General features: G+C 40.8%; 1 protein-coding gene across 2 annotated transcripts in view; it reads right to left on the bottom strand.

Moving 5' to 3' along the window:
- Positions 1-25,976, bottom strand: part of ezrb (ezrin b) — a 130,972-nt gene that overhangs the window by 63,890 nt on the left and 41,106 nt on the right. For both annotated transcript variants that reach the window (XM_072581085.1, XM_072581084.1), the window contains exon 3: positions 8,257-8,340. In XM_072581085.1, coding sequence (XP_072437186.1) covers positions 8,257-8,340 — 84 coding nt within the window. The remainder of the gene's footprint in view (positions 1-8,256; positions 8,341-25,976) is intronic.

Genomic DNA, 25,976 nt, shown 5'->3' with positions numbered 1-25,976 from the left:
AATCAATGAGACATAGTTGAAGGGCAGGACTAGCACCTCAAATTTTCCAAGGTATAAAAGCTCAGGTGTGATTGGTTGGTTGGGGGTGGATATGGATATGGATGAGAGAAAAGGTAGTGGAGGCATTGCATTATTGATTAAAAAAGGAAACCATCAATGATGTGAGGGATGATGTCCTAACAGGCTCTGCGAATGAGGCGGTGCTAGAAGCAGCTTAGAAAGAAAGCAAAAAAAAAAGCATTCAATTGCTTTGTTGGTATTATACTGCTGGCCTGCCAGAAGGAAGGAAAGGAGCAAATATGTACGCAAATCACAAAAAAAAGTGGGGCAAACTCTTAGGGGAAATTCAAATGCACCAACATTATCTAGGATTGTCTTAGTGTGAAAGAATAAGATGGGTTGTAATTTTTAAAGAGCTTTTCGTGCCTGTATATAGATAGACCTAATTTTAGGAGAATGAGCCAGTCAAGTGGGTGAGCATTTTGGGGAGTTTCAAAGTCATTATGAAAGGGCTAAGAATAGATATATAGGATCTGGCAAACAGACCGAGAGCAGCTAGTTGCAAGCAAGTCTACATTTGGAAAAGCAAGAATGTAGGGCCAAGGTGTTCCTCTAAGAGTGAAGGGCAAGAGTAGCAAGTGCGGGAAACCTTAGATGTCAGGGGATAGACAGTTTGATAAAGGAGGAAGAAATGTTTGGTACAGTGCTTAAAACAGCATAGCCTTCAGGAGGATGAGGGGTGCTTAAAAGGAGGATGGCAAAAAGAGGTGATGTAATACCTTTGGCACATAGGATTAAGGAAAATGCCTTGGGGTTTAGCAAGTATATTGAGTCAAAGATGATTACCAAGGGGACTATTACAAACTAAAGGGGCAAACTGAGCATGGATGTGGGTGAGGTCTTAAATAAATATTTCTTATCTGTATTCACAAAGTAGGAACACATTGAAGCTGGGGATTTCAGTTGGTGTATTGAGATCCTGGAATATGTTAAGATTAATAAAATATATTAGATGATCTAGCAGGCAAATAAAAAAAGTGAATAAATCCAAAAAGCCTGAGAAGATGCATCCCAGTTGCAACAAGAGGCAAGGGAGTAGCTTGCAGAGGTGGTGAGCTTGCAGAGATATTTAATATTTTGCTGGCCATAGGTGAAGTGCCAGATGGCTGAAGGCTGGCTATTTAGTACCTTTGTTCAGGACTGACAACAGGCTTATGCCAGGTCATTAGAGACCTAGTAGTATGACAGTTACAGGGGAATTATTGGAAAAGATTTTGAGAGACAGGATAGTCAGCATGGATTTGTTAGAGGGTGATTTTGCTTGACAAGTTTTTTTGATAAGGTGATTAAATATATTGATAAGGGCAGTGCATTTGATGTTTACATGGACTTCATTAAGGCTTTTGAAAAGGTCCCACATGGAAGGCTGGGCCAAAAAAGGTAGAGCCCATGGGACCCAAGACAAGTTGGCAAAGTGGATGCAAAATGCAAAACTGGATTGGAAATAGAAGGCAAAAGGCTGATGGATGCAGCTGGTTTGTGTGAATGTAAGTCTAACTAGTGACGTACGACAGAGATCAGTGCTTGTTTATTATGATCATTAATGACTTGAATGTGATTATACCCTCCATAGCCAAAGTTTGCAGAAGACACAGGTTGGCAATGTTGTTGAAAGCGAGAAGGATTCTCACAGACAATAGAACATAGAACATGACAGCGCAATACAGGCACTTTGCCCCTTGATGTCACGCTAACCTGTGAAACCAATCTGAAGCCCATCTAACCTACACTTTCATCATCATCATCCATACGGTTATCCAATGACTGTTTAACTGCCTTTAAATGACAACAAATCTATTATTGTTGTAGGCAGGGCATTCCACACCCCTACAGAACCTACCTCTGACATCTGTCCAATATCTATTACCCCTCAATTTTAAACTAGGTCCCTTTGTGCTAACCGTCACCAAAGGAAAAAAAAAGGCTCTCACTGTCCATCCTACCTAACCCTCTGATTATCTTACGTTTCAATTAAGTCACCTCTCAACCTCCTTCTCTTACAAAAACAGCCTCAAATCCCTCAGCCTTTCCTTATAAGGCCTTCCCTCCATACCATGTAACATCCTGGTAAGTGTGGCAGGATGGAGAATGGGTAACTGTCACACACAAAGGCGAGGTAAATAATCCAGCAGACCTCCCCCCAACCCCAAGGCCATTCCAATAGCCTCTGTGCTGAATGCTGGTGATGGTGATAATGCCTTAAGGAATTGCAGCAAACCAAAACCTGCAGTATCACAGGATGCTCAACTGCACCAACCAGGTAGAAAAAGGCTGTTAGGACTGTAGTGATAAGTGAGGGGGGTTTGGGGGTGTGGAAGGGAGACAACCATCAGTTGTGTTACACATTGGCATCAATGACCTAGGTTAAAAAACGAGGCATGGTGATCCAGAGAGCTAAACTTAGGGAGAAATTAGGAGCTAGATGGAAAACTAGGTTCTCAAAAAAAAAGGTAGTAATCTCCTGATTGTTACTTGCACCATCTGGCGAGGCTAGGAATTGGTAGATTTGGCAACTGGGAAGTGGGGTAGGAGGGGACTTTAGATTTCTGAATAATTGGGTTAGTTTCTAGGAAAGATGGGACCTGTTGAAGAGAGACGGTCTTCGCCCAGTGATGGTACCAATATTCTTGCAGGTGGTTTTGCTACACTGTTGAGTGGACTTTAAACTAGTTTGGCAGGGGAATGGGAACCTAAGGCTCTGAGTTAGCAAGAGTGGGTGAGAGCTTAAGGAGAAAAGAATTAAAGATAGTACATAAAAAGCAAGAAGCAGCTGAGCAACGTAGCACTAAGATGAGTGGAAACCAGGTAGTGACAGAAAAAAAAAAGAGAGAATGTTTTAAGAACAAAGCTTCTTCTGGTAGAATTAAGATTCAAAAAAGGAATTAAAAATTAGCATAAAGGCATTTTACCTGAATGCTTGTAGCATTTAAAACAAAGTAAATGAGTTGACAGTACAAATCACAAAGTTTAATATTTAAGGAACACATCAGGATGGCAGTGAGAGATGACATTGATTCCTTACAGATTAGATTAGATTCTCTACAGCGTGGAAATAGGCCCTTTGGCCCAACCAGTCCACACCGACCCTCCAAAAGGAGGAACCCACCAAGACCCATTGCCCTGACTAATCCACCTAACACTACAGGGAATTTAGAATAGCCAATTCACCTAATCTGTACATTTTTGGATTGTGGGAGGAAACCCATGCAGATACAATGTGCAAACTCCACACAGACAGTTGCCAGAGGCAAGAATTGAACCCAGGTCCCTGGCGCTGAGAGGCAGCAGTGCTAACCACTGAGCCATCGTGCCACCCTCCATAGAACTGTGTGGGTGGAGATTAGAAATAATAAAAAAGGAGAAAATGTCATCGATAGTCATAGTCTACAGGCCACCAAATACCATGGTGGGACAGGCAATAAAACAATTGATGTGAAAATGGTACAACAATTATGGGAATTTTAATTTACATATTGATTGGTCAAAACAAGTCAGTCAAGGCAGCCTTGAGGAGAAGTTCCTCAAGAATGTATCCACAATAGGTTCCATTACACATTGTTTGAGGAACCTACGAGGGAATAAGCTATCCTAGATCTGGTCCCGGATAAAAGGTGACAGGAATAATTAATATCTCAGTTAAGGACCTTCTCTGAAGGAGCAATAACAGTAGGGTTGAATTTAAAATACGGATGGAGGGAGAGAAGCAAAAATCGAATACCAGTGTCTTGTAGACTGGGAGCAAGAACTATATGGTGGGATAATTGAGGAACAGTGGAGCACTTTCAAAATTTTTCATTGTTCAGCAAAAATATATACCACTGAAAAAGGAAAGACTAGGAAACGGATAATCAGCCATAGATAACTAAAAGGAAAGAAAAGGAGGGTATAAAATTGGAAGCAAATAGAGTTGCAAAGATGAGTAGAAACCTAAAGGATTGGGAAATCTTTAAGTGGTAAAAAGGAAAGCCACAAAAAAAAAAACACTAAAAAGAAAGGCAAGATGGATTGAGGGTAAATTAGCTCAGAATACAAAAACAGATAGCAAAAAAATGTCTAAAGCCAAAAACAGAGGCTAAGGTAAACATTGGTCCTTTAAAGGATCTGAAGGCACATTTAATAATGGGATGTGAGGAAATGGCTGATGCATTGAACAGGTGTTCAATGTAGCAAGCAACACCACGGTTTAGAAAATGGAGGTAGACAAAAGGTAGGTTAACTATAGAACTGTTAGCTTAACTTTTGTAGTGGGAAAAATGTGTGAATCTATTAAGGAATAAATAGTGAGACATTCAGACAGAAACTATTCATTGGGCAGAAGCAGCACTGGTTCATGAAAAGATTGGTCACGTTGAACTAATTTATTCAAATTCTTTGAGGACATTATGAGTGCAGTGGACAATGGGAACCAGTGGATGGAGTGTTTGTGGATTTTCAGAAAGAATTCGACTAAGTCCTGCACACAAGGCTGCTGTGTAAGACACAGCATTTCAGGCAATGTACAAGGATGTATAGAGGATTGGTTAACAGCACAAGAGTGGGGACAAACAGGTGCTTTTCTATTTGGAGCTGAGTGTTTGGGCTGCAATTGTTTACAATTTAGAGATGATTTGGAGTTGTGGATCAAGTGTAATGTGTCAAAGTTCACAGATGACACTAAAATGAGTAGTACAGTGAAGTGTACAGAGGACATTGAAAGTCTGCAGTAGAATATAGAATGGGTCTGGCAGATGGAGTACAAATTCAGTAAATGTGAGGTCATCCACTTTGGTTGGAATAAACAGCAAAGTGGAATATAAAGTGGTAAAAAGAAATTACAGCATGCTGCTGTGCAGAGGGACCTGGGTGTCCTTGTGCATGAGTCACACAACATTGATCTGCAGGCACAACAGGTAATTAAGGAGGCAAATGGAATACTGTCCTCCATTGCTAGAGGGCAAGAGTTTAAAAACAAAGGTGGTTATGCTGCTGCTGGTGAAATCACACCTGGAATATTGCATACAGTTTTGATCTCCTTACTTGAAAAAGGATATATTAGCACTGGTAGGGGTGTAGAGGAGATCAATACGTTGATTCTGGAATGGGGATAGTTGGCTTAGGAGGAGAGAGTAGACTGGGACTATACATATTGGAATTTAGAATGGTGGGGAAGCTTGTAGAAAAACTTATAATTATGAAGAGAATAGAAACAGAGGTTGTTTCCACTGCCAGGTGGAACTAGAACTAGGGGTCATAGCCTCAAAAATAAAAAGGAGGAGCGGATTTAGGAATGAGTTGAGGAGAAACTTCTTCTCCCAAAAGGTTGTGAATCTGTGGAATTCTCTATCCAGTAAAGCAACTGAAGTTATGTTGTTGAATATATTTAAGGCAAAAGGTAGACAGATTTTTGAATGGTAAAGGAATTGAAGGTCATAGTGAGCAGGTGGGTAAGTGGAGTGAGTCCACAAAAAGATCGACCAAGAACCTGTTGAACAGCAAAGCAGCCTCAAGGGGCCAGATGGCCTACTCCTTTTCACATCTTCCAGCGGTTGGCCACTGCCTAAAATTGATATACCTAACAATTTGAGAATATTTGTAGCTCAGGTTGACGACATGTAAGGGTCAAGATGTGTGGTGCTGGAAAGACACAGATCAGGCAGCATCCAAAGAGCAGGAAAATCGACATTTCAGGCAAAAGCCCTTCATCAGGCATGAGGCTGGGAGCCTCAGGTAGAGATAGAAACAGGAGGATGGTGGGGCTGGGGGAGAATGGTATTGGAGTGCAATAGGTGGGGTTAAAAGGTGATTAGGTTGTAAGGAAGATAGACAGATGGGACAGGTCATGAAAGCGGTGCTAAGCTGGAAGGTTGGAACTGGGACAAGGTGGGGCAGGGGAAAAAAAAATAATGAAACTGGTGAAATCCACATTGATATCATAGAGTTGAGGGTCCCAAAGCAGAGGATGAGGCATTCTTCCTCCAGGCATTGGGTGATAAGGAGTGGCAATGGAGGCGGCCCAGGACCTGCATGCCCTCAGCAAAGCAGGAGGGGAAGTTGATGTGTTTAGCCACAGGCTGGTGGAGTTGGTTGGTCCGGATGTTTAAGAGACATTCTTTGAAATGCTTGGTGAGTAGGTATCCTATCTCCTCAATGCAGAGGAGACTGCATCAGGAGCAATGGATACAGCAAGTGAGATGTGTGGAAGTGCAGGTGAAACTTTGATGGCTTCTTTGGGGCTTAGGATGAAGTTGGGGTGGGGCCTTGGTCCTGACGATGCAGTTGTGGAAGGAACTTAACTTCTGTCTTTATGGAAAGCAGATGAGGTGGGGAGAGAAATATCTCTGGTGTTGGGGTAGGTTGTAGAAATGGTGGAGGATGATAAAGAGGATAAAGGATGATGGTGAGGAGCGGGGGGTTCTGTCATTGCGGTCGGAGGGGTGGGGGTTCAAAGGGCAGAAGTGTAGGAAATGGATGAGATGCGCTGGAGGGCATCAACCCCCATGTGGGAGGGGAAATTGTGGTCTTTAAAAGGAGGCCATCTGGTGTATTCTGTGGTGGAACAGGTCCTCCTGGGAGCAGATGCGGTGGAGGTAGAGGAATTGGGAATAAAGGAGAGCATTTTTGCAGGAGGCTGGATGGAAGGATGTGTAATCCAGGTAGCTGTGGGAGTCGGTGGGTTTGTAGAAAAAATGTCAGTGTTGAGTCAGACACCATTGATGGAGATAGAGGGGTCCAGGAAGTGAAGGGAGGTGTCAACAATGGTCCAGATGAATTTTATGTTGGGGTGGAATGTGTTGATGAACTGTTCAACCTCCTCGTGGTAGCACAAGGTGGCACCAATGCAGTCAATGTAGCGGAGGAAAAAACAAAGGTAGATATGTAAGTTAGCTCGCTGAGCTTGGTTTGTTTTCAGACTGTGTCTTTGTTTCACCTGGCACACATGGTTAGGCAAGGCATCCTAACCAGAACTCCATCAATAAACACATGGATCTAAATCATATCTACCTTCCCTTGGGAAAGCAAGAACTGGAAATGACATCACCCACCTTTAAACAAGTCCTATAAATAAAGAGGCAGAACATACAACCAGCACTTCACCAGAGGCTCTCACTGATTATGTTACGAGTGTGGTGACAAAATGTCTGAAAACAAACCTTCATGCTCAGCATGCTATTACTTGAAACACCCAACTCATGGGATATAAAACTTTTTTAAAAACAAAGTTCCAGGAACCTTTCTCCCTATTTAAGTGCAGAGTATTCAATCTTGCTCAACTATTGCGCCAAAGTTTCTTGAACATCAAACTCAAATGAGAGATGTGGTTGCTAAATATCACTGTGGTATCCCCCAACTGCCCTGCCATCTTTATTGTAATTTGTTCAAATTATTAGGGTTTAATGTTTGGAAACATAGTTACAGTCATGCAATATTAAATAATTTAAGCAGTTAAACTATTAATTTAACCACAGTACTACTTCACCCCACAAGTTGTTTAAATTATTGGCCCAATTTCAGAAAAGTGTTTAAACTCACCCACCTCCTTCTGGATTTCAGCTCTTATGATTCCCTGTTCTCTTTCATGGTCCATGCCTTGTCCTGTATAAGGACTAAAGACAGTTTCTTTCCCTTCATTGCCCAAATTTTCTTCCTCACCATTACTATTGTTTAATAATGTACTGAAGCTAGCTGCCAGGCTAGCTTCGACCTCTATCACTTGTGACTTCTCAAAAGGTTTGTCATAAAATCTGCCTCATCAACCATGGTTTTTGGTCAAGTACTCACTGTCCTGTTGTGGTTGGATGTCAAATTCTGCTTTTGAATGTCCCTCTGAAGTGCACCATGATTTATTACATTGAAATGCATTAATACCAATTGGTGCTATTAATAATCACCACTACAGATGGCTTCAAATAAAAAAAAAGGGGAAAAAGACTTAGACAGGCATTGTTTTCAGTTCTAACCTGTTGTTAAGAGATGTTTTGGTTAAGATTCTTCAATGCATCACATTTAATACTGTGTTTCAACCCAAACACTGGAGGCTCTTTCAGAACCTCTTATCCATTTTGTATTGAAACAGGGATAATTAAATTCACTGCTTCTCCAAGTTGTCTTAATCCCACCATCCAGCAAGTACCCAGTGACCCACAGCTTACCATTACATACATGGTATGGGGCATATTAAGATCATACAATAGTATACACAAAAATCTTCAGACTTACTTGGTCAAAGAGCTGCTTGCCTGTAGTGCTGGGTTGGATGGAAAACTCCAACTCTGCATCCATTGTTGTAACACGCACACTGATCTGAAAGACAGTAAAAACAAAAAACTTTGGATTAAGAAAGCAATTTTACATCAGCCATAGAAAGTTAGCTCCCATACTTTGAGTGCCTTCTTAGTGAGACGCAAACACAATTAAATTTAACGTCACATTTGCCATTAGAGGACTGAAAAATAGGAAACTCTTGGCCATCTTGAGGTCTGCTTTAGGATAGGTGCTAGAATCAGAAGATGGAGCTGAGCACTTGGAAAAATTCAGTAAGTGAAAACGAAAGCAAGAACCTAGTTTGCAGAAAGAAAAGACATTTAACCTATCTATTGGAATCCTTTGAAAGGAAATCACACTGTGGATAAGGGGAAATCTGTTGGCGCACTGTACTTGGATCTCCAGAAGACATTTGACAAGGTGCCACAAAAAAGGTTATTCATCTGGAAATCTAAGATGGCCTGTGACCACAGGAATGCCTTGCACAAAATGCTGGATAAAGGGGTAGGGTACAAATGCACCCAACACTTCCTTCACCCTGATGGTCACCTTTTTGTGTGCAGCTGCATCAAACGGTGTATAAATCCTTGGTACACGCACACACTGTCACTATGTGCTGAGGTTCTGTTTGACCCTATTGTTGCAAATGATGGGACTGGCCTTATTGCCATGGAACACTGCAAGCAGTTGGACCACTATCACCTGCCCTTCATGGAGAAATTGGCAAAGAACACCTTTGACCACAAGTCTATCAAAAAGTGGTCAACAAGCAGTGTTAAAACCCCACAGGAAAAAAGGGGAGTGTGGGTCATATAGTGCCGTTCCCTGAGCAAACTGCCAAATGAATTTGAAAAGAATGACTTAACAGATCTTTCCAACAAACGCCACAACATTGCTTGGCAGGTGGCAGGAAGGACACAGAGATCCTTCACACATGCTTGGGCCCTTTTTGGGTTTGGGGTGGTGAATGTTGTTAGAGACTGTCACACATCTCCTTTTGGAACACGCCTTTGCGAACACAGCCTGGAGAGAGATACAGTTTTTGTTGAGGTTCTTTCTCCTCACCCCCCCCCCCCCAGCAGCTCCGCAACTCTGGACTTTGTGCTCTGATCTGGTCCCTGGGACACACCACTGCAAACAAACATTAAATGCCTGGGAGGATCATCAACTCTGTAAGAGATGTTCATTGGTCTGCCTGAAACTTGGTGTTCCAGAACAAGGAGTTGACCCTGATAGGGTTGCAGACCAGCATGTTCCAAAGGTCCAGGACTACATGCTGAGGCACTAAAGCTTAGGGCAGCTGTCGCCAAGGTGCAGCAGGGAAAGACAACCACCTGAGGTCTTTCTGAAGTTAAATGGGGTCTATTCAGTTATCAGACTCTAGCACCTCAAATACACAAATATAGCCTGGTTCAAGAAAGAAATGCCTTTGGTTTTTTTTGGATAGTCAAACTCTAATGTTTATTTGTTTTCTTGATATGCTATAATACCAGTTTGAATTTGCGATTATGTATATACATTAGATATCCTTTATGAATAAAGGATATTTGAAATAAAAATACATGGTGTTCCACAGGGATTGTGATCCACTGTGATCCCATTGACACACAATTTGAAGAATGCTAGTGGCCTGGTTAATAAGGCTGCAGACAACACAAAGATTGAGCAAGTTGCAGAAAGTGAAGGTTGCCAGAGGATACAGCAGGAAGTACATAGGCTGGAGCCTTGGGCAGTTTAGTCCAGCCAAAGGCACCACAATGCATTTTGCAAGATCTAAATGCTGAAGTAAATGGTAGAACAGAAAAAATGTGTTGCTGGAAAAGTGCAGCAGGTCAGGCAGCATCCAAGGAGCAGGAGAATCAACGTTTCAGGCATAAGCCCTTCTTCAGTAAATGGTTGAACACTTAGAAGTATTTACATATAGAGGAACATTGGTGTGCAAGTCCACAGTTCCCTGGAAGTGGCAACACAAATAGGTAAGGTGGTCAAAAGGTATACAGCCTTTGTCAGGGCAGAGTATAAAATCATGGCAAGTCATGTCGCAGCTGTTTATAACTTCAGTTAGGCCACATTTGGAATATTATGCAGAGTTCTAGTTACCACATTACCAGAAGGATCGAGAGGCTTTGCAAAAGGTACAGAAATGGTTTACCTGGATGCTGCTTGATTTGGAGGATATTTTTTGAGAGATTAGACAAACTTGGTTAGTTTTCACTTAAGCATTGAAGGAGTTTTAGAATTTTACAAAATTGAGGAGCATGGATAGAATGGATAAGTCAAGAGCCTTTTTCCACCAGGGTAGAAATGTCAAACACGAGGGACGTAGGTTTAAAGTTAAAAAAAGAGTCAGTTTAAAAAGATGAGAGGGGCAAGTGGTTTCTTCATTAAAAAGTGGCAAGTTCCTGGAATGCGCCGGAGGTGGTGGAGGCAGATTAATAGCAAATTTAAGATGCACCTTAACAGATATGTGAATAGTCAGGGAACAGTAATACAGACCGTGCAGATGTAAAAGGATTTTAGTTTAGAAAGACAACATGTCAGTCTTGGCACTGTACCAGTCTTTGCTCGTAAAATGTAGTGAACATTAGCAGTGATAGAAAGCTGGCTGGCTGATTGAAATCAGGGGTTATTACCCAATTGGCAGGATATGAGGAGTTCCACACAGGTGTCTGTAGTGAGGTTTCTAATGTTTTGCTTTAAAATTTAGTGAATTGGAAGAGATGACATAGTAGCTAAAGTTTTGGTTAACAACTGATGTAGAAATTGATGAAGATTATGGATGGTAGTTGCAGATATACTTTGAAAAAAGTGAGTAAAATATACTCACTTTTTTCAAAGGATAGTGTAGGATAGTGTAGGAAGGATAGTGTAGGAAAAGCTGAATATTGCTTCTTTTGGCAGCAAGAATGAAAATGTGGAGTATAGCTAAAATGGAGATAGTTGTAGAGAGATCTAGGTGTTCTGGTGCACAGATCACAATGGTTAGTACGCAGGTGCAGAAAGCGTACTTTCTTCCAAATAAAAAAAACTAGGAGGGAAATACAAATAAATAAACACATACAATTGGAAAAGTACAGATGCAGGGCCAGGTGAGGCGTTGTACCTGTAGGACCCTATTGTGGCTCTTAGTTACACAACTGTAGCAAGCAATGGTTGCTTGAAGAATGCTGATTCAGAACTGACGAGTTGGAAACTGAGCTTCAGACTCTGGAACACATGCAGAGGAGAGTTGCCTGAAAGTGTTCAGGTAGTCACCCCTCGTAGGTTAAGTACGTCAAACGTAGCCAGTAGTCAGGGACAGGAAACAGTGACAATGAGCGATGAGAGTAGAGAGATTAACATTGGGAGAACCTCAGCTTTAACCTTGTCCAACAGGTAGTGTACTTGCTCCCTGTGTGGATGAGGAACAAGTTTAGAACATAGAACATAGAAAAATACAGCACAGTACAGGCCCTTTGGCCCTCGATGTTGCGCCGATCCAAGCCCACCTAACCTACACTAGCCCACTATCCTCCATATGCCTATCCAATGCCCACTTAAATGCCCATAAAGAGGGAGGGTCCACCACTGCTACTGGCAGGGCATTCCATGAACTCACAACTCGCTGAGTAAAGAATCTACCCCTAACATCTGTCCTATACCTACCACCCCTTAATTTAAAGCTATGCCCCCTCGGTATAGGGAGGGTGAGCAAACAACATGCACCTGGGTACAGGAGGCCACTGAAGCAGGGGAGCAAAAAGTGACAATACCAAAGGATTCTATAATTAAGGGTTCAAATAGCAACCTTTGTAAAACAGGACTGAGTATCTGTATGGGGTTGCCTACCCTCAGGCCAAGGTAAGGAATATTTCAATGGCCTTAAAACGATACTGGAGTAGAAGGGGGAATATCTAGTTTTTGGGGATGTTAGGTGCCATGTTGGCACCAATAACATAGGGAAGAGTAGGCAAGAGGTCAGTTTGTGGAATATCAATAATTAGGAACAAGATTTGAGAACTGGACCTCAAGGCTTATAATCTCTATTCTTACCCGAGCCATGTGAAAATTGACATAAGAAAATTAGGCAAGTATGTGGCTAAAAGGAGTGGTACAGCTAAGAGGTGTTCTATTGCATGGCATACTGGCCTCAGTATTGGGACAAGGAGGAACTGTTTATTTGGGACAGGCTTCACCTGAACTGATCTGGGTCCAATGTCCTAGTGGAAAAGACAGATACGATGGTCAGACGAACTTCAAACCTAGTATAATGGGGGTAGACTAGAGGCAAGTCTATATAGCTTCAAAAGAAAATAGAACAGACTAAAGAAACAGACCGACAGAAATCCAACTTCAGGTATGGAATAGAATGGCAAAATTAAATAACATTGTTTAATAATAAAATAGTTGAAGAAAGCATCAATCAGGTGCTGAGGGACAGGTTAGAGGATATGACCCAAAAAAAAACAGTACCCCACAAGCATGGAGTACAAGAATAAATTAATTGAGTTGCAGACAAATTCAAATCGAAAGCTATGATATTGTAGCCATTGCAGAGACATGGCTGCTTTTAGTCAGGACTGGGAACTAAGTACACCAAATAAAAAAGTGTATAGGAGGGACAGGGGAAAAAGGCAGGGAGCATGCAGTGGATGAAGGGCTTTTGCCCGAAACTTTGATTTTACTGCTCCTCGGATGCTGCCTGAACTGCTGTGCTCTTCCAGCACCACTAATCCAGAATATGGCTTCCAGCATCTGCAGTCATTGTTTTTACTTAGGGAGGATGCCGTGGCCTTACTAATTCAAAAATGAAAGATTCAGAAACAAAATCACTTCAAATAGAGAGAGAGGAAATAACAGAAGAGTCCAGTAGAGACCTTACGGGTGGAACTGAGGAAGGATAAAATAGGTGGTGTGTATAAACCCCTGGTAGCAGCATTAAGTGCTTAATAGCACAAATGTAGAAGTTAGTTATGTGCAAAGGCAGAGTAGTATTAATGGGGGATTCTAACTTTGATAGACAGGGAGAGGCAGTTAAGCACCTGTCAGTAAAAGGGTAGTGAACTTTTAAGAGTACATTTGGGATATTTTCCTATAACAATGTGCCCTGGACACAAGGGGACAAATGACATATTGGATATCTTAATGAGTCATGAACCAGATTTACTTAGATTATTCATGTGCAGTTAGGTTACTATCAAACTGTGATCATAATTTGATAGAGTTCTAAATGTAGTGTTTGAATGCAAAAAGCATGAATCAACTACCAGAATTTTAGATTTCGGCCAACTTCAGGTGATGAGACAAAGACAGTCTACAGTAAACCGGGAAAATCTGTAAATGGTTAAAACTGAAGAACCAAGATGGACACTTAAAAAATATTTACAAGAAAAAATTTGCATAACACCAGATTATTCTCCACCAGGTAACTTTATCTACCCCAGTCCATCACTGGCACCTCTAAAATCATAAACATTTAAACCAATACAAAACCAATTCATAATTTAAAAAAAGTTTCACTTAGAGGAAAAAAGCTACAGACAACTAAAGAGATAGGCAAAGCATAAACCTAAAGAGCTTAAAAGCAAAAAAAAGCAGCCAGCACAGATGTTGCTGAATGAAAAAGATAAAAATCTTAGGGTCACAAAGAAGCTAACAAGAGCTACTGAAAACAGATTACCATCGGGAACTTGCAAGGGACAAAATCAATAAGTAATTTTAAGTAAATCAGGAACAATGTTGGCCCACTAAAAGGGAATATTGTTGATGACTATGGGGAAAATAGCAGATGTGTAGAATAATTGCTTTGCTTCAGTATTTACAGTAGAAAAGAGGAGAGCTTGGAGAAGTCCTGAGGAATTCAATAGTGGATTAGGGACAGGGACTGAATAAGTTAAAAACTAAGGAAAACATTGAGAAAATTAATAAAACTGAAAAAAAAAATTGTCAAATCTCCAGAACCTGATGGTTTGCATCCAAAAGAGGCACTAAAGATCACATTTTAGATACCCTAGCTACAATCCTTCAAAAATCCCTAGGTTCAGGAGACATCCTTCTAGATTACAAAATTGCACATGCTACTTTTTAAGCACTACGAAAACCAGGCAAGGTTGGCAAGGCCAACCCTTGTCACCCTGTCATAGAAAGGAGGTTTTTAAACTGGAGGGGGGCTCAGAAAAGATTTACTGGAATGTTGCAAGGAATGGAGGATTTGAGATATAAAAATACTGGATATCTGGGACTTTGTTTCCTGCTGGAATGTAGGAAGTGGAGAGGTTCCCTATGGAGGCTTATAAAATCATGAGGGGCATAGATTAAAGGTCTTTTCCCTTAAGTAGGGGAATTCAATACTAGAGGATACTAGAGGAATTAGAGGGCATAGGGGAAAGATATAAAGGGACCTATGGGGCAACCTTTTCAGAGGGTGGCATGTTTATGGAATGAGCTGCCAGAGGAAGTGGAGGAGGCTAGTACAATTGGAACATTTAAGAGGCATTTGGATGGGTATATAAATAGGAAGGTTTTGGAGGGATATGGCCCAGTGCTGGCAGGTGGGACAAGATTGGGTTGGGATATCTTGTCAGCATGGATTGGTTGGACCAAAAGGGTCTGTTTCTGTGCTGTACATCTCTATGACTATATAATTTTAAGGTGAAAGGTTGAAAGAGGACAGAGTAGCAACTTTCTTTTTTAAAAAAAAAAGTGGTTTGTGTGCAGAATGTACTGCCAGAGAATTTAGTGAATGCAGATACAGTTACAATATTTAAAAGACATATGGATAACTTCATGAAAAGAAAAGGTTTGGGGAAATGGGCCAATTATAGGACATTGGGAGTGGTTTTGTTTGGGAACATGGCTGGGTGGATTGTTAGGACCGAAGGGTAGATTTCCATGCTGTATGACAACAACAATTAGTCTAACATTAGTGGTGAGGAAATTGGAGTCAATAATCAAAAGGAGGGGGTAACTTAATACTTCAATTTCACTGAGCTGGAAGGTTCGTTTTCAGATGTTTCATTGTCCTACTAGGTAACATCTTCAGTGGACCTCTGGACAAAGCACTGCTGATAATTCCTGCTTTCTATTGGGTTGATGTCATTTCCTGTAGTGACCAGGGTCAAACTCTATATCAACAAACAGAGTTGCAGTTGGAATGCCATGCTTCTAGGAATTCGAGAGTGACTGCTGGGCTTGTCCTAGAATAGATGTGTTGCCCCAGTCGAAGTGGTTCTTTCCACATCTGTACGTAAGGATACTAGTGAGAAAGGGTCACACATTGTGGCTAGTTGATGTTCATGTATCCTGGTGGCTAGCATTTTGCCTGTTTGTCCAATGTAGTGTTTGTTACATTCCTTGCACGGTATTTTGTAAGTGACGTTAGTTTTACTTGTGATCTGTATAGGATCTTTCAAGTTCAATAGCTGCTATTTTAGAGTGTTGGTGGGTTTGTGGGCTACCATGATGCCAAGGGATCGGAGTAATCTGGCAGTCATTTCAGAGGTGCCTTTGATGTAGGGGAGAGTGGCTAGGGTTTCTGGATGAGTTTTGTCTGCTGTTTGGGTTTGTTGCTGGAGAAATTGGTGTTCATTGGGTATCCGTTCTTTTTGAATACATGGGTATTTTGAAGAATGGGTACTGTAGGTAGACACTAAAGAAATCATGTATTTCAGAGTCAGGACAGCAAGCGGCATGGAGCAAAGTTGTAGGTTCCATATATCTACTGCCCTTGTCCTTCTAAGTGGAAGTGGCTGTGGGTCTGGAAAGTGCTGTCTGAGGATCTTTGGTAAATTTCTGCAATACATCTTATAGATTAGAGAGTTTTGAGAAGATTTGTAGCTCAGGTTGAGGTTTTGGATGCAAGTTTGGAGCTTGGAGGTTCATTTCCAGACGTTTCATTACCTTACTAGGTAACATCTTCAGTGGGCCTCACGCAAAGCAATGCTGAAAATTCCTGCTTTCTACTTGTTTGGGTTTCTTTGGGTTGATGTCATTTCCTGTGGTGAAGTCACTTGTTCCTTTTCTCAGGAGGTGGTAAATGGTGTCCAACATGATGGGTTTGTTGATAGAGTTCTGGTTGAAATGCCATGCTTCTAGGAATTCTTGTGCGTGTCCTTGTTTGGCTTGTCCTAGGATGGATATGTCGAAGTGGTGTCCTTTCTTATTTGTATGGGAGGATACTATAGAGAGAGGATCATGTCTTTTTGTGGCGAGTTGGTGTTCATGTATTCTGGTGGCTAGTTTTCTGCCTGTTTGTCCAATGTAGTGTTTGCTACAGTCCTTGCACGATATTTTGTAAATGACGTCAGTCAGAAGAGACAAAGACAAGCAAGTTAATTACCCTTGATAACTTTGATGCAAGAATTCTTGCAGATCACCAGGTGTTTTAAAAAAGGTCTAAGAATAGATCAGGACTGGTGGTTCTAAGCGGTTTTAAAAAAAAAATTCAAGCAAAAGTTAGGAACATTCATGTTTTCAAAGCAGGAAAAGCAATGGTGGGGTGGAGGTGGGGATGGTGAAGGGTTTCCATCAGTCCTGACTTGTCCTAGAATTGGAGGCGACTGACCTAGAACAATGCCAACCTTCTTCCTTAGTGTCAGAATTTGCTACAGCTCTCAGAAACCACTGTCAAATGTGACTGATGGCTAGGACAGCATTCTTACTGCTGCTCAAATTCAGTCTATATTTGGATCATTGCTGTAAGTGAGGTTGGGAGCTGAGTGGCTATGCTAGAACCCAAACCATGCGAGTGGGTGTGAGAACAGGTTACTAAGCAAGTGCTGCATGATAGCACTCTTGATTAGATCTTCCATCTCTGATAATCAAGAGTAGATGGATGGTAGTTTGTTTTTACAAGAGATACCAGACAATCATCTAGATTGTTAAGTAGATGTCACATTGTAGTTGAACTGGAACAACTTGGCTCAGGGTGCAGGAAGTTTTGGTGCATCTTCAGTACTATTGTCAGTACCCACAGCTGTTTCTTGACATCTGATGGAATGAATCAAATTGGCTGAGGGCTGGCATCTGTGTTGCAGGGAGCTCTGGTGGAACCCACAACACTCCTTGTTAAAAAGGAATTGTAAATTTTACACTGACTCACTGGACTCCATTGTTGAGAGAGATATTTGTAGAGAGTCTTCCTCCAGCAAGTTGCTTAACTGTTCACTACCATTCATAACTGGACATGGCAGGACTACAGAATTTAGATTAGATTAGTTGACAGGGAAAATTGCTTATGTCTCCTTTTCTGTTTTTGTTAAACAGTTGTGTAGTTTCACCAGGTTGACCACTCATTTTTAGGAATGTTTGCTGCTGCTCCGAGCATGCCCTCCTGGCTTGATGGTCATGGTAATCAACCCTGACTCAAATGACAATGGTAGAGTGGAAAAAATAACAGGCCATGAGGTTGTAGATTGTGTTGGAGTATGATTCTTCTGCTGCTGCTAGTGGTTCTTGGCACATCAGATTACCAGATGGGTTTGGAATCTATCCCATTTTTATATAATTGAAAAAAAGTGCCACATAAAATAATGCAAGGTATTGTCAACACAAAGACAAACTTTTGTCTCCACAAGAGTGAGAGACAGTTAGTCTTATTGGTACGGTCACATACCAATCTGCTATTGGCAGATTGAAAGCAATGAGTTCAAATATGGGTTATCCCCATTCCACCTGCCACAGACCCAGTCTAGAGGTTTAGTCTAGTCTAGTTTTTTAAAAGCCAGTGTGATCGATAATGATGCTGCTGAGGTATTCCTAGTGGATGTTGAAATCCCTAACCCAAAAAGTACATCCTATGCCCTTGCCACCCTGTTTCCTCCAAGCAACATGCAATAATTAGGAACATCAATACAATCAGCTCCAGGAAGACAGAACATGGTGATCAGCAAGAAGTTGTCTTGCCCATGTTTGTCCTAATACCATGCTGAGAATTGAAAGGGCAGTTCCCATCTGACTGTGTACCATCTGCTGCATTTGTTCTGCTGGTGGGACAGGAGATACTACTATCACCATCTCTGGGTAGCGTATAAGGTATGATTCCAAATGACTACAACTAGCTCTTTATTATGGATGGCTAGTGCCAAAATTAAGATGATTTCACAGCGGTGCTATTGTTTACACTGCGAGGTTGAGCATCCAGTTTTGAGAGACTTTATAGCAATTGAAACATTGGAGTAGCTTGCTACACCATTTCAACAGGGCAGTTAAGAGTCACCATTGCTGTGGGTCTGAAGTCACATGTAGGTCAGACCAGGTAAGAATTACCTACCCTAAAAAACGAAAGATAATGTTGATTTGTTTGTCTAAAAAGCATACAATGATTTAAATGTAGACTTAAATTCCAGATATCATGATTACTGATTTCAACTTCCACAAACTGCTGTGGTGGGATGGTGGCTTAACACCAGAGATCCAGGTTCGATTCCAGCCTCAGGTAACTGACTGTGTGGAGTTTGCACATTCTCAGTGTCTGGGAGTGGATTTCTTTCAGTAGCTCCAGTTTCCTCCCAATATTCAAAGATGTGCAGGTTAGGTGAATTATCCACACTAAATTGCTCCACAGTGTTCAGGGATGTGTAGGTTAGGTGCATTTGTCAGGGGTAAGTGTAGAACAATAGGGTAGGAGAAAGAGTCTAGGTGGATTACTCTTCAAAAGGGTCAGTGGGGACTTGTTGGGCCCAATGGCCACTTTCCACAATGTAGGGATTCTATGGTTACCTTGTCCAGCATTAATACCAGTACCTTCCTAGAAATCATTTAAAAGCTAGGATATCAAGATCTGTCCTCTAGATGCCTCCAAGGTTTGAAGGTTCAGAAGTGTCTTAAGATAATAAGTCCAACAGGGGGAGAGAGAGAGAGAGAGAGAGAGAGAGAGAGAGAGAGAGAGAGAGAGAGAGAGAGAGAGAGAGAGAGACTTGGCTAAAACAGGCATCAGGATCATTGAAAACAGAATAAAATCAAAAAAGACTTTAAAAATTATGCCTATTCATGTGTATTACAGATTCCCTGGCACAAGCATTCTTGAGTTTTCATCCTGCCCAATAATCATTGGAACAGATTAAACACAGTCATTAATTTTCTTGCTGTTGTTGTTACCACAAAATGGCTCAGTGGATATAATGATTATATCACTGATAGGTCACAAAGTAGAAACATCAGAAGTGCACACCCTTTAGGTAGATGAAAAAACAATTCCTGCCACATTGAACAATTCCACAGGTTACAAATTTGAAGTTGGAGCTGTTAAACTAGATTGACTTTCACCATTTAAATGTGATGCCAAATGGAAGTGTTGTTAGACAATTAGATTTATGTGACACTGTTAATAAAGTATTTCAAGAGACACAGGACTCAAATTAAGATATGGCAAATCATTAAACTGTGCCAAAAATGTCAATGTTTTAAAGGAGTGTCTTAAAAAAAAAGAGAAAAAAAAAGAGATGGAGAGCTGCCAGGAGGAAACTTTGGACATCACTGATGCAGAGCACAAACTCTAAACAGTGGGCTTCAATTCCAGTTAGGGTTGCAAAAGCAGCAGTTTGAGTCACAAGCTCCCTTGCAGAAGTAGTGAAGAGGAGTATCAATTGCATGAAAGAAGCGGACTACCCATTTTGGAGCCATATTGAGAACCCAAAGCAAAACTTTCAGAACACTGAACATTGTCCCGACTTGCCATGGCCAAGGTAACTCAGTAATTGGGCTAGTTATTACACAGATTTCAGACTTCTGTACCTATATTGTCCCTCTTGAGTGACTACTGACCTAAGAATTAGTTTGGAACCCTAAGATCCTCTGGCTCCATGCACTATGTTCTATAGTGAGCCCTACTCAGATTTTCTTTTATTTTCCCTACCTGTACCCTTTCATTTCCTTTTTTAGCTCTCCTTATTCTCCCTTTTGAAGCTTCCTCCTGGATACATTACACTTCTCAGAATCTGCTGTTTTGACCCCACAGTACCTGCCACAAGCCTTACTTTTTCCCCTTTTTCTAATGCATACATATCAATTGATATTCAGAGTTCATAGAATATAAGGAATTCTTTATATTCTAAGAGGTTAGCCCTACACAAATTCCTGTCTGAAATGCATCTCACTATTCAGCGACAGATTTACCTGAAATTATCTGCTTTTAGTCCACTCTGGCCAAGTCATTTTATTAAAATGAGCTTTTCCCTGTTAAGAATTTTCAGGCTCAATTTTCCATAACAAATCTTCAATGTAACGTAACTAACAGGGAGGGGATCAGCTGTGATCATAGTGAATGATCTATGAGGCTCTTAATTTCTATGTTTCTATGAAACAATGAGTAACATTGGGTGGTCAATAAAAAAAAGGAAACAGGATCAAGTCTGTAGAGCCAACAGCTCACCAAATCCTCAACTGACCTTTTGCATTGAAATTATCACAGTCTTGTGAAATAAGAAGTTATCCAGTACAGATGGTCTGACAGATTGCATATTGGTTAGTCACTTGAAATTTTCTGGGCCTGCAAGTTCAAGTAGACAATGCTGAAAGCAGTTCTCATGACTGGATGAATCATCCAAATAAACTCTGCAAGATTGACTTACTATTGATGAAATTTAAATCCAAATCTCAAAACAGTGGCTGCTCTTAATGTGATTTTTCAGGCAAAAATACTTAACCCAAGATTGTGGATATGGTTAAAAATATGGATCAGCCTGGGAAGAGACACAGTCATTGCTTCAAAAAATACACAGGGTAGATGTTAAAAGCAAGCTTCAACCCTGGTCTAACCTCTTGTGTCTGTTTTGCATTACCAACACTTGTTAACTCAACAGCCTGGTTAAAATTGGTTCCTCCATAAAACAATGTAGCGTTTGGTTTTGAAGAGAGGAGACCATTTGCAAGATTAACCTTGGTGTGGAGGGCAAAGAATTTTGGGGAGGGGGGGGAGAAAAGAAGGAGGAGGAGGAAAGAGGAAAAATAGGGATCAGCTTATCCCTCCTTACCCAGGAATTTTGCAATTTTAAATAGGATGCAAGACCCATCCCTAGCAGGTATCATGATGTAACAAAAATCTGCTAACCTGGTAATTAAAACATTCAGGTATTTTTAACCAGAAACAGGGACCGTAGCTTATTGTCCTATACTTCGATGCTCAGATGAGTGGAGACATACTGCATAGAAAGTACAGCAGCAGTACCATTATTTGATTTTTTTTAAAAGAGTTATGAAAAAGGTCATTAAGGAAAAAAAAAGGGTTTTCACCTGAGTGAGGAGACGTCAGCAACTTGGACTAACCAGCAAGGTTTTTGAGGGGAGAGCATATAGAAAAGAAAACCCAAGGATAACATTAATAGATAGAGCAGAAAATGGTTTTATCACATTAATAGCAGATTCTGAAACAACTTCATCTTTTGGAAGGTTAGATAAACATTGGAAGCAAAAATACAAATCTTTAGGGCAGCAAGGTAAAGATTAGTTTTTGGATTATTCTAGCAAACTGTAGGAGTGCCATGATCCACCAAGTGACTTCATGCTCTGCAGCAAAAGTCTACGGTTCTGATCAAAATTAGAGGAAGGCTCATGTTGAGATCAAATATTATCTACTGCAATATTAAAGTTAAATTTAACAACTTTGAAAAGTTCAGGACCATGTGACAAGGCACTTTTCATCTCACATTCAATGGCTGTGAGCAAAGTAATAAACTTTGTTTCGTTTAGCTAAGTATTGGGGCACAATTCCAACCGCTCACTAGATTATATCAATAACTCAAACCACATACAGGCATGCCTTCAAAAAAAAAGTGTACAAATTCTGGGATTGACATGTGAATCAATCATCATGGATTTGTTTTGTATGCAACACGAGGACAACAGTTGCGCATCCCCTACAAAAAAAAAGGTTTATAGGGACATCTTGAAGCACATCGCAACATTGAAAGATTGCTTTCATGCCACAAACTTCATTTTCAAAGTTCCATATTATACTTTTAATTACATAGTTAGGTTTATAGTCACCTTTTCTCCAAAAAAAACAGAAAAAGGATTGTTTCACTTTTACAAAAGCAGGATCTCTGTGACAAACCTTCAGAGCAATAATACACCAGTTTTAATGAAAAGCACAAGAACAAAGAACTTCTAGAAGAGTTCATAACTTTGTCATTAAGGAGATATATGCTGTTATTGAAAAATACATTAAGTTGTTGTCCAATATTGTGGGGAAAAAAAAAATTGGACTATTGGATTCATACAATCCATTAACCAGGTTCTGAAGTGACAGTGTACATTTATTAGAGGTTCTTAATTTGTTCAACATCAGCCAGAGTACTGCACGGAGTTCTGGTCATCACATTATAGGAAAAGTATGATTGCACTAGAACACAGTCCGAGGAGGGTAACTCAAGTTCGAGTCCATGGGCCTGTGAAAAGAGGCATTTAGAAGAGGCAGTTAACTGCATGGTCTCAAATGTTAGAGTTTTGGCTGATGAGTAAGTTGTACCAGATCTAACACTGAAGAGCTAAACCAGTCATTGTATTTGCTGGAACTGTTTCTTGAAGTGACTTGAGGAAACCAGAATTCAGGGAGAAGATGAACAGGTGAAAGAAAATAATGGTTTTTATTTCAGATAAAAAAAAAAGGGCATAACAGTCAAGTACAGTTGAGCAAATAAGTCATTGCAGAAAAGTGATAGAGGATCAAATGGTGGAAATAAAGGATTTTGCAAGCAAGTGAATTGGGAGATAATTTTTCTAATTCCACCATCCCAGCTATGGTGCCATTTTGGGCAACAGTACTATATTGTCAAGAGGTGCTGTCATTAAATGAAGGCCCTTTACCCTAGTAGTTTGAAGAGAAGCAAATAGCTTCACTCAGTAGCCTTACATCTCAACAAGCATGACCAAAGATTGCGTTACCACGAGACCTTGCAAGGTGTTATGGACCAGACCAAACCCCCTCAAAATATAAGTCACCGATTAAAAAAAAAGGAGTTGGGTCTTAGCTATGTTCAGGTGTGATATGATTGGATTGGTCAAACTACTCTGCTTTAAGCAAGACACACTTTATTCTTACACCTGTTAAAATACAAGATAATTGGCATGACTATTAAAAAAACTTTAAAGTATTAATTACAGTAGATCCCCCATACCTGCAGGGGATACATTCTATGACCTACTGCAAAATCCCAAAACCACATAGGAGTGAACCCATTTGTTTCGTAGGAAATTTATCTTCCGGCAGCCTCCTGGTCCCTGGTTCTTTAAAGGTTCCCTATGACATGATCGGGCTGCAGCAAACCACAGGTAACAAACTGGTGGAAAATAATTCTGTGGATACAGGGCTCACTATGCTACTCAACTGTTTCAATACAGTAGCATCCAATAAAACAGACCCTTGGCAAAAGCAAATTCAGCAAACAGATTTGCTCACTTGCTATCTCTTCCAGTCTAAAGAGAAACAAAACCCAAAAGAATGAATCGCCCGAGCGCGCAAACTTGCGGCTCCAATCTCAAAACCCCAACTTCAAATAAAAGCCAAACTAAAACCCTGGGTCTGGAAGAGTCTGAAAATGTGTTGCTGGAAAAGCGCAGCAACACATTTTCAGCTCTGATCTCCAGCATCTGCAGTCCTCACTTTCTTCTGGAAGAGTCTGACTTGACCCAAATCATGCTTCTTTGGTCTAAATTTGAAAACAAAACCCAAAAGCTATTTCTTCTGCTTTCAATGGAATAGAAATTGTGGCACCAGTTTGAAAAATACCCCTCAAGGAGAAATAGGATGGAACAAATCCTTAAAAAAGGCACTGACTGTCACAACTTACCCTGCTAAAAAGAATTCCAGTAAAGAAAAGAACTTCATTTTCAAAGCCTCCAGTCTCACTCTTAGTACCAATATAGGTGCATTCCACTAAACTGAAGCATGCAAACATTCAATACTACAGTACAGCGTCAGTTTCCTCAGCTACTGAACACCTGCTTCCTTCAAAAGTAGTGACATCTCAGCAATTACACTTCTCTTGTCCTGCCACGTTTAAATTTTCAAATTGAATACTATAACAAACATTACAGAGTCTGGTATTTTATCTTTAATTTTTTCTAATGTTAACAGGTTATGATCAGTATCTAAATTTTTCTCAGATACGTATGTTGCCAGTAAGGTTGAAATGCTGCAATACCAACATCAAATGCAAGGTCTGTCAAATGGTGGAATATTGTGTTTGTTGAATAGATCTCTGTCTTCTCATAGAAGTACATCACTGACATATATGTCACTCACATCGATAGTCACTTTGAACTGCCTTGCATAGTTAAGAGCCAGAGTCATGGACTTGTACAGCATAGAAATGACCCTTTTCAATTCAGTTATTCCATGCAAACAAGGTATCTTAAATTAATCGAGTCCCATTTACTAGCATCTGGCCATATCCCTCTAAACCCTTCCTATTAATATACCCATATTCAGACACCTTTTAAAAAAGGTTCAATTGTACAAGCCTCCTCCAATTCCTCTGCCAGTTTACTCCATACAGGCACTGCCCTTTGGGTAAAAAAAGGGACACCTTGTATCCCTTTTAAAAAGGTGGAGGAGAAAGATTTAAAAAGGAGGGTTTGAGCTATAGGGATAGGTTGGGGCTATTTTGCCTAGAACATTAGAGGCCGAGGGATGATCTTAGGAGGTTTATAAAAAAATCATGGGGGGGGGGGGCAGCACACGCATAGAATGATTAGCCAAGGTCTTTTTGTTTTTCCCCCAGGGTAGGAGGAGACCAAAATGAGACAGTGTCAAACAGAGTCACAAGCTCTATGCCGCTTCATTTTGGTCTCCTCTACCCTGCAGTGGGGGATTGCGGGGTGTTGTGTGGAAAGAGACTAGACCTTGGCTACTCATTCTATCCATGCCCCCTCATGATTTTATAAGCCTCTATTAAAAAAGATCAAAGGTCATTGCTCAGCCTCCAACCTTCCAGGGTAAGTAGCCCTAGCCTATTCCTATAGCTCAAAATCTTCCAACCCTGGCAGCATCTTTTCTGACCCTTTCAAGTTTCACAACATCCTTCCCACAGCAGGGAGGCCAGAAATTATACATTTATTCCAAAAGTGGCCTAACCAATGTTCTGTACTGCCACAACACAACCTCCCAACTCCTGCATGCCACACTAATAAAGGCAAGGGTATCAAATATTGTTTTCACTATCCCATCTGTAACTCCAACTTCAATCATTAACTCTGTTAGACAACACTCCGGACCTTACCATTAAAAAAAGGTGTAAGCCCTACCCTGGGTTTGTCTTTCCAGAATGCAGCACCTCACATTCAAAATTAAACTGCGTCTGGCACTCCAAGCCCATTGGATCAAAGGTCTATGAGGTAACCTCTTTTGGAGCTAACTCCAATTTTGGTGTCACCTACAAACTTATTTACCATTCCTCCTGTATTCACATCCAAATTACACATTTAATTGACACAGCAGTAGACCCAACACCAATCCTTGTCGACCATCGCTGGGTCACAGGCCCACGACTGAAAAAAAAAAACAACTTTCTGCTACCATCCTGTCTCCAATCTTGAGAGATTTTTGTATCCAAGTGGCTAGCTCTCCCTAGATTCCATTGTTGCTAACATTAGAGCAGTGGTCAACACAGCTTTCAGGTTGTCAAATGTCTTCTGACACTCCTCTGTCCACTAAACTTTTCTGCACTTCACAGCAGTGCAGCAACCTCACTGCTCAAAGT

The sequence above is a fragment of the Chiloscyllium punctatum genome, chromosome 11 (genome assembly GCF_047496795.1).
Source record: "Chiloscyllium punctatum isolate Juve2018m chromosome 11, sChiPun1.3, whole genome shotgun sequence".
Lineage (NCBI taxonomy): Eukaryota > Metazoa > Chordata > Chondrichthyes > Orectolobiformes > Hemiscylliidae > Chiloscyllium > Chiloscyllium punctatum.
This window is presented reverse-complemented; position numbering and strand designations above follow the sequence as displayed.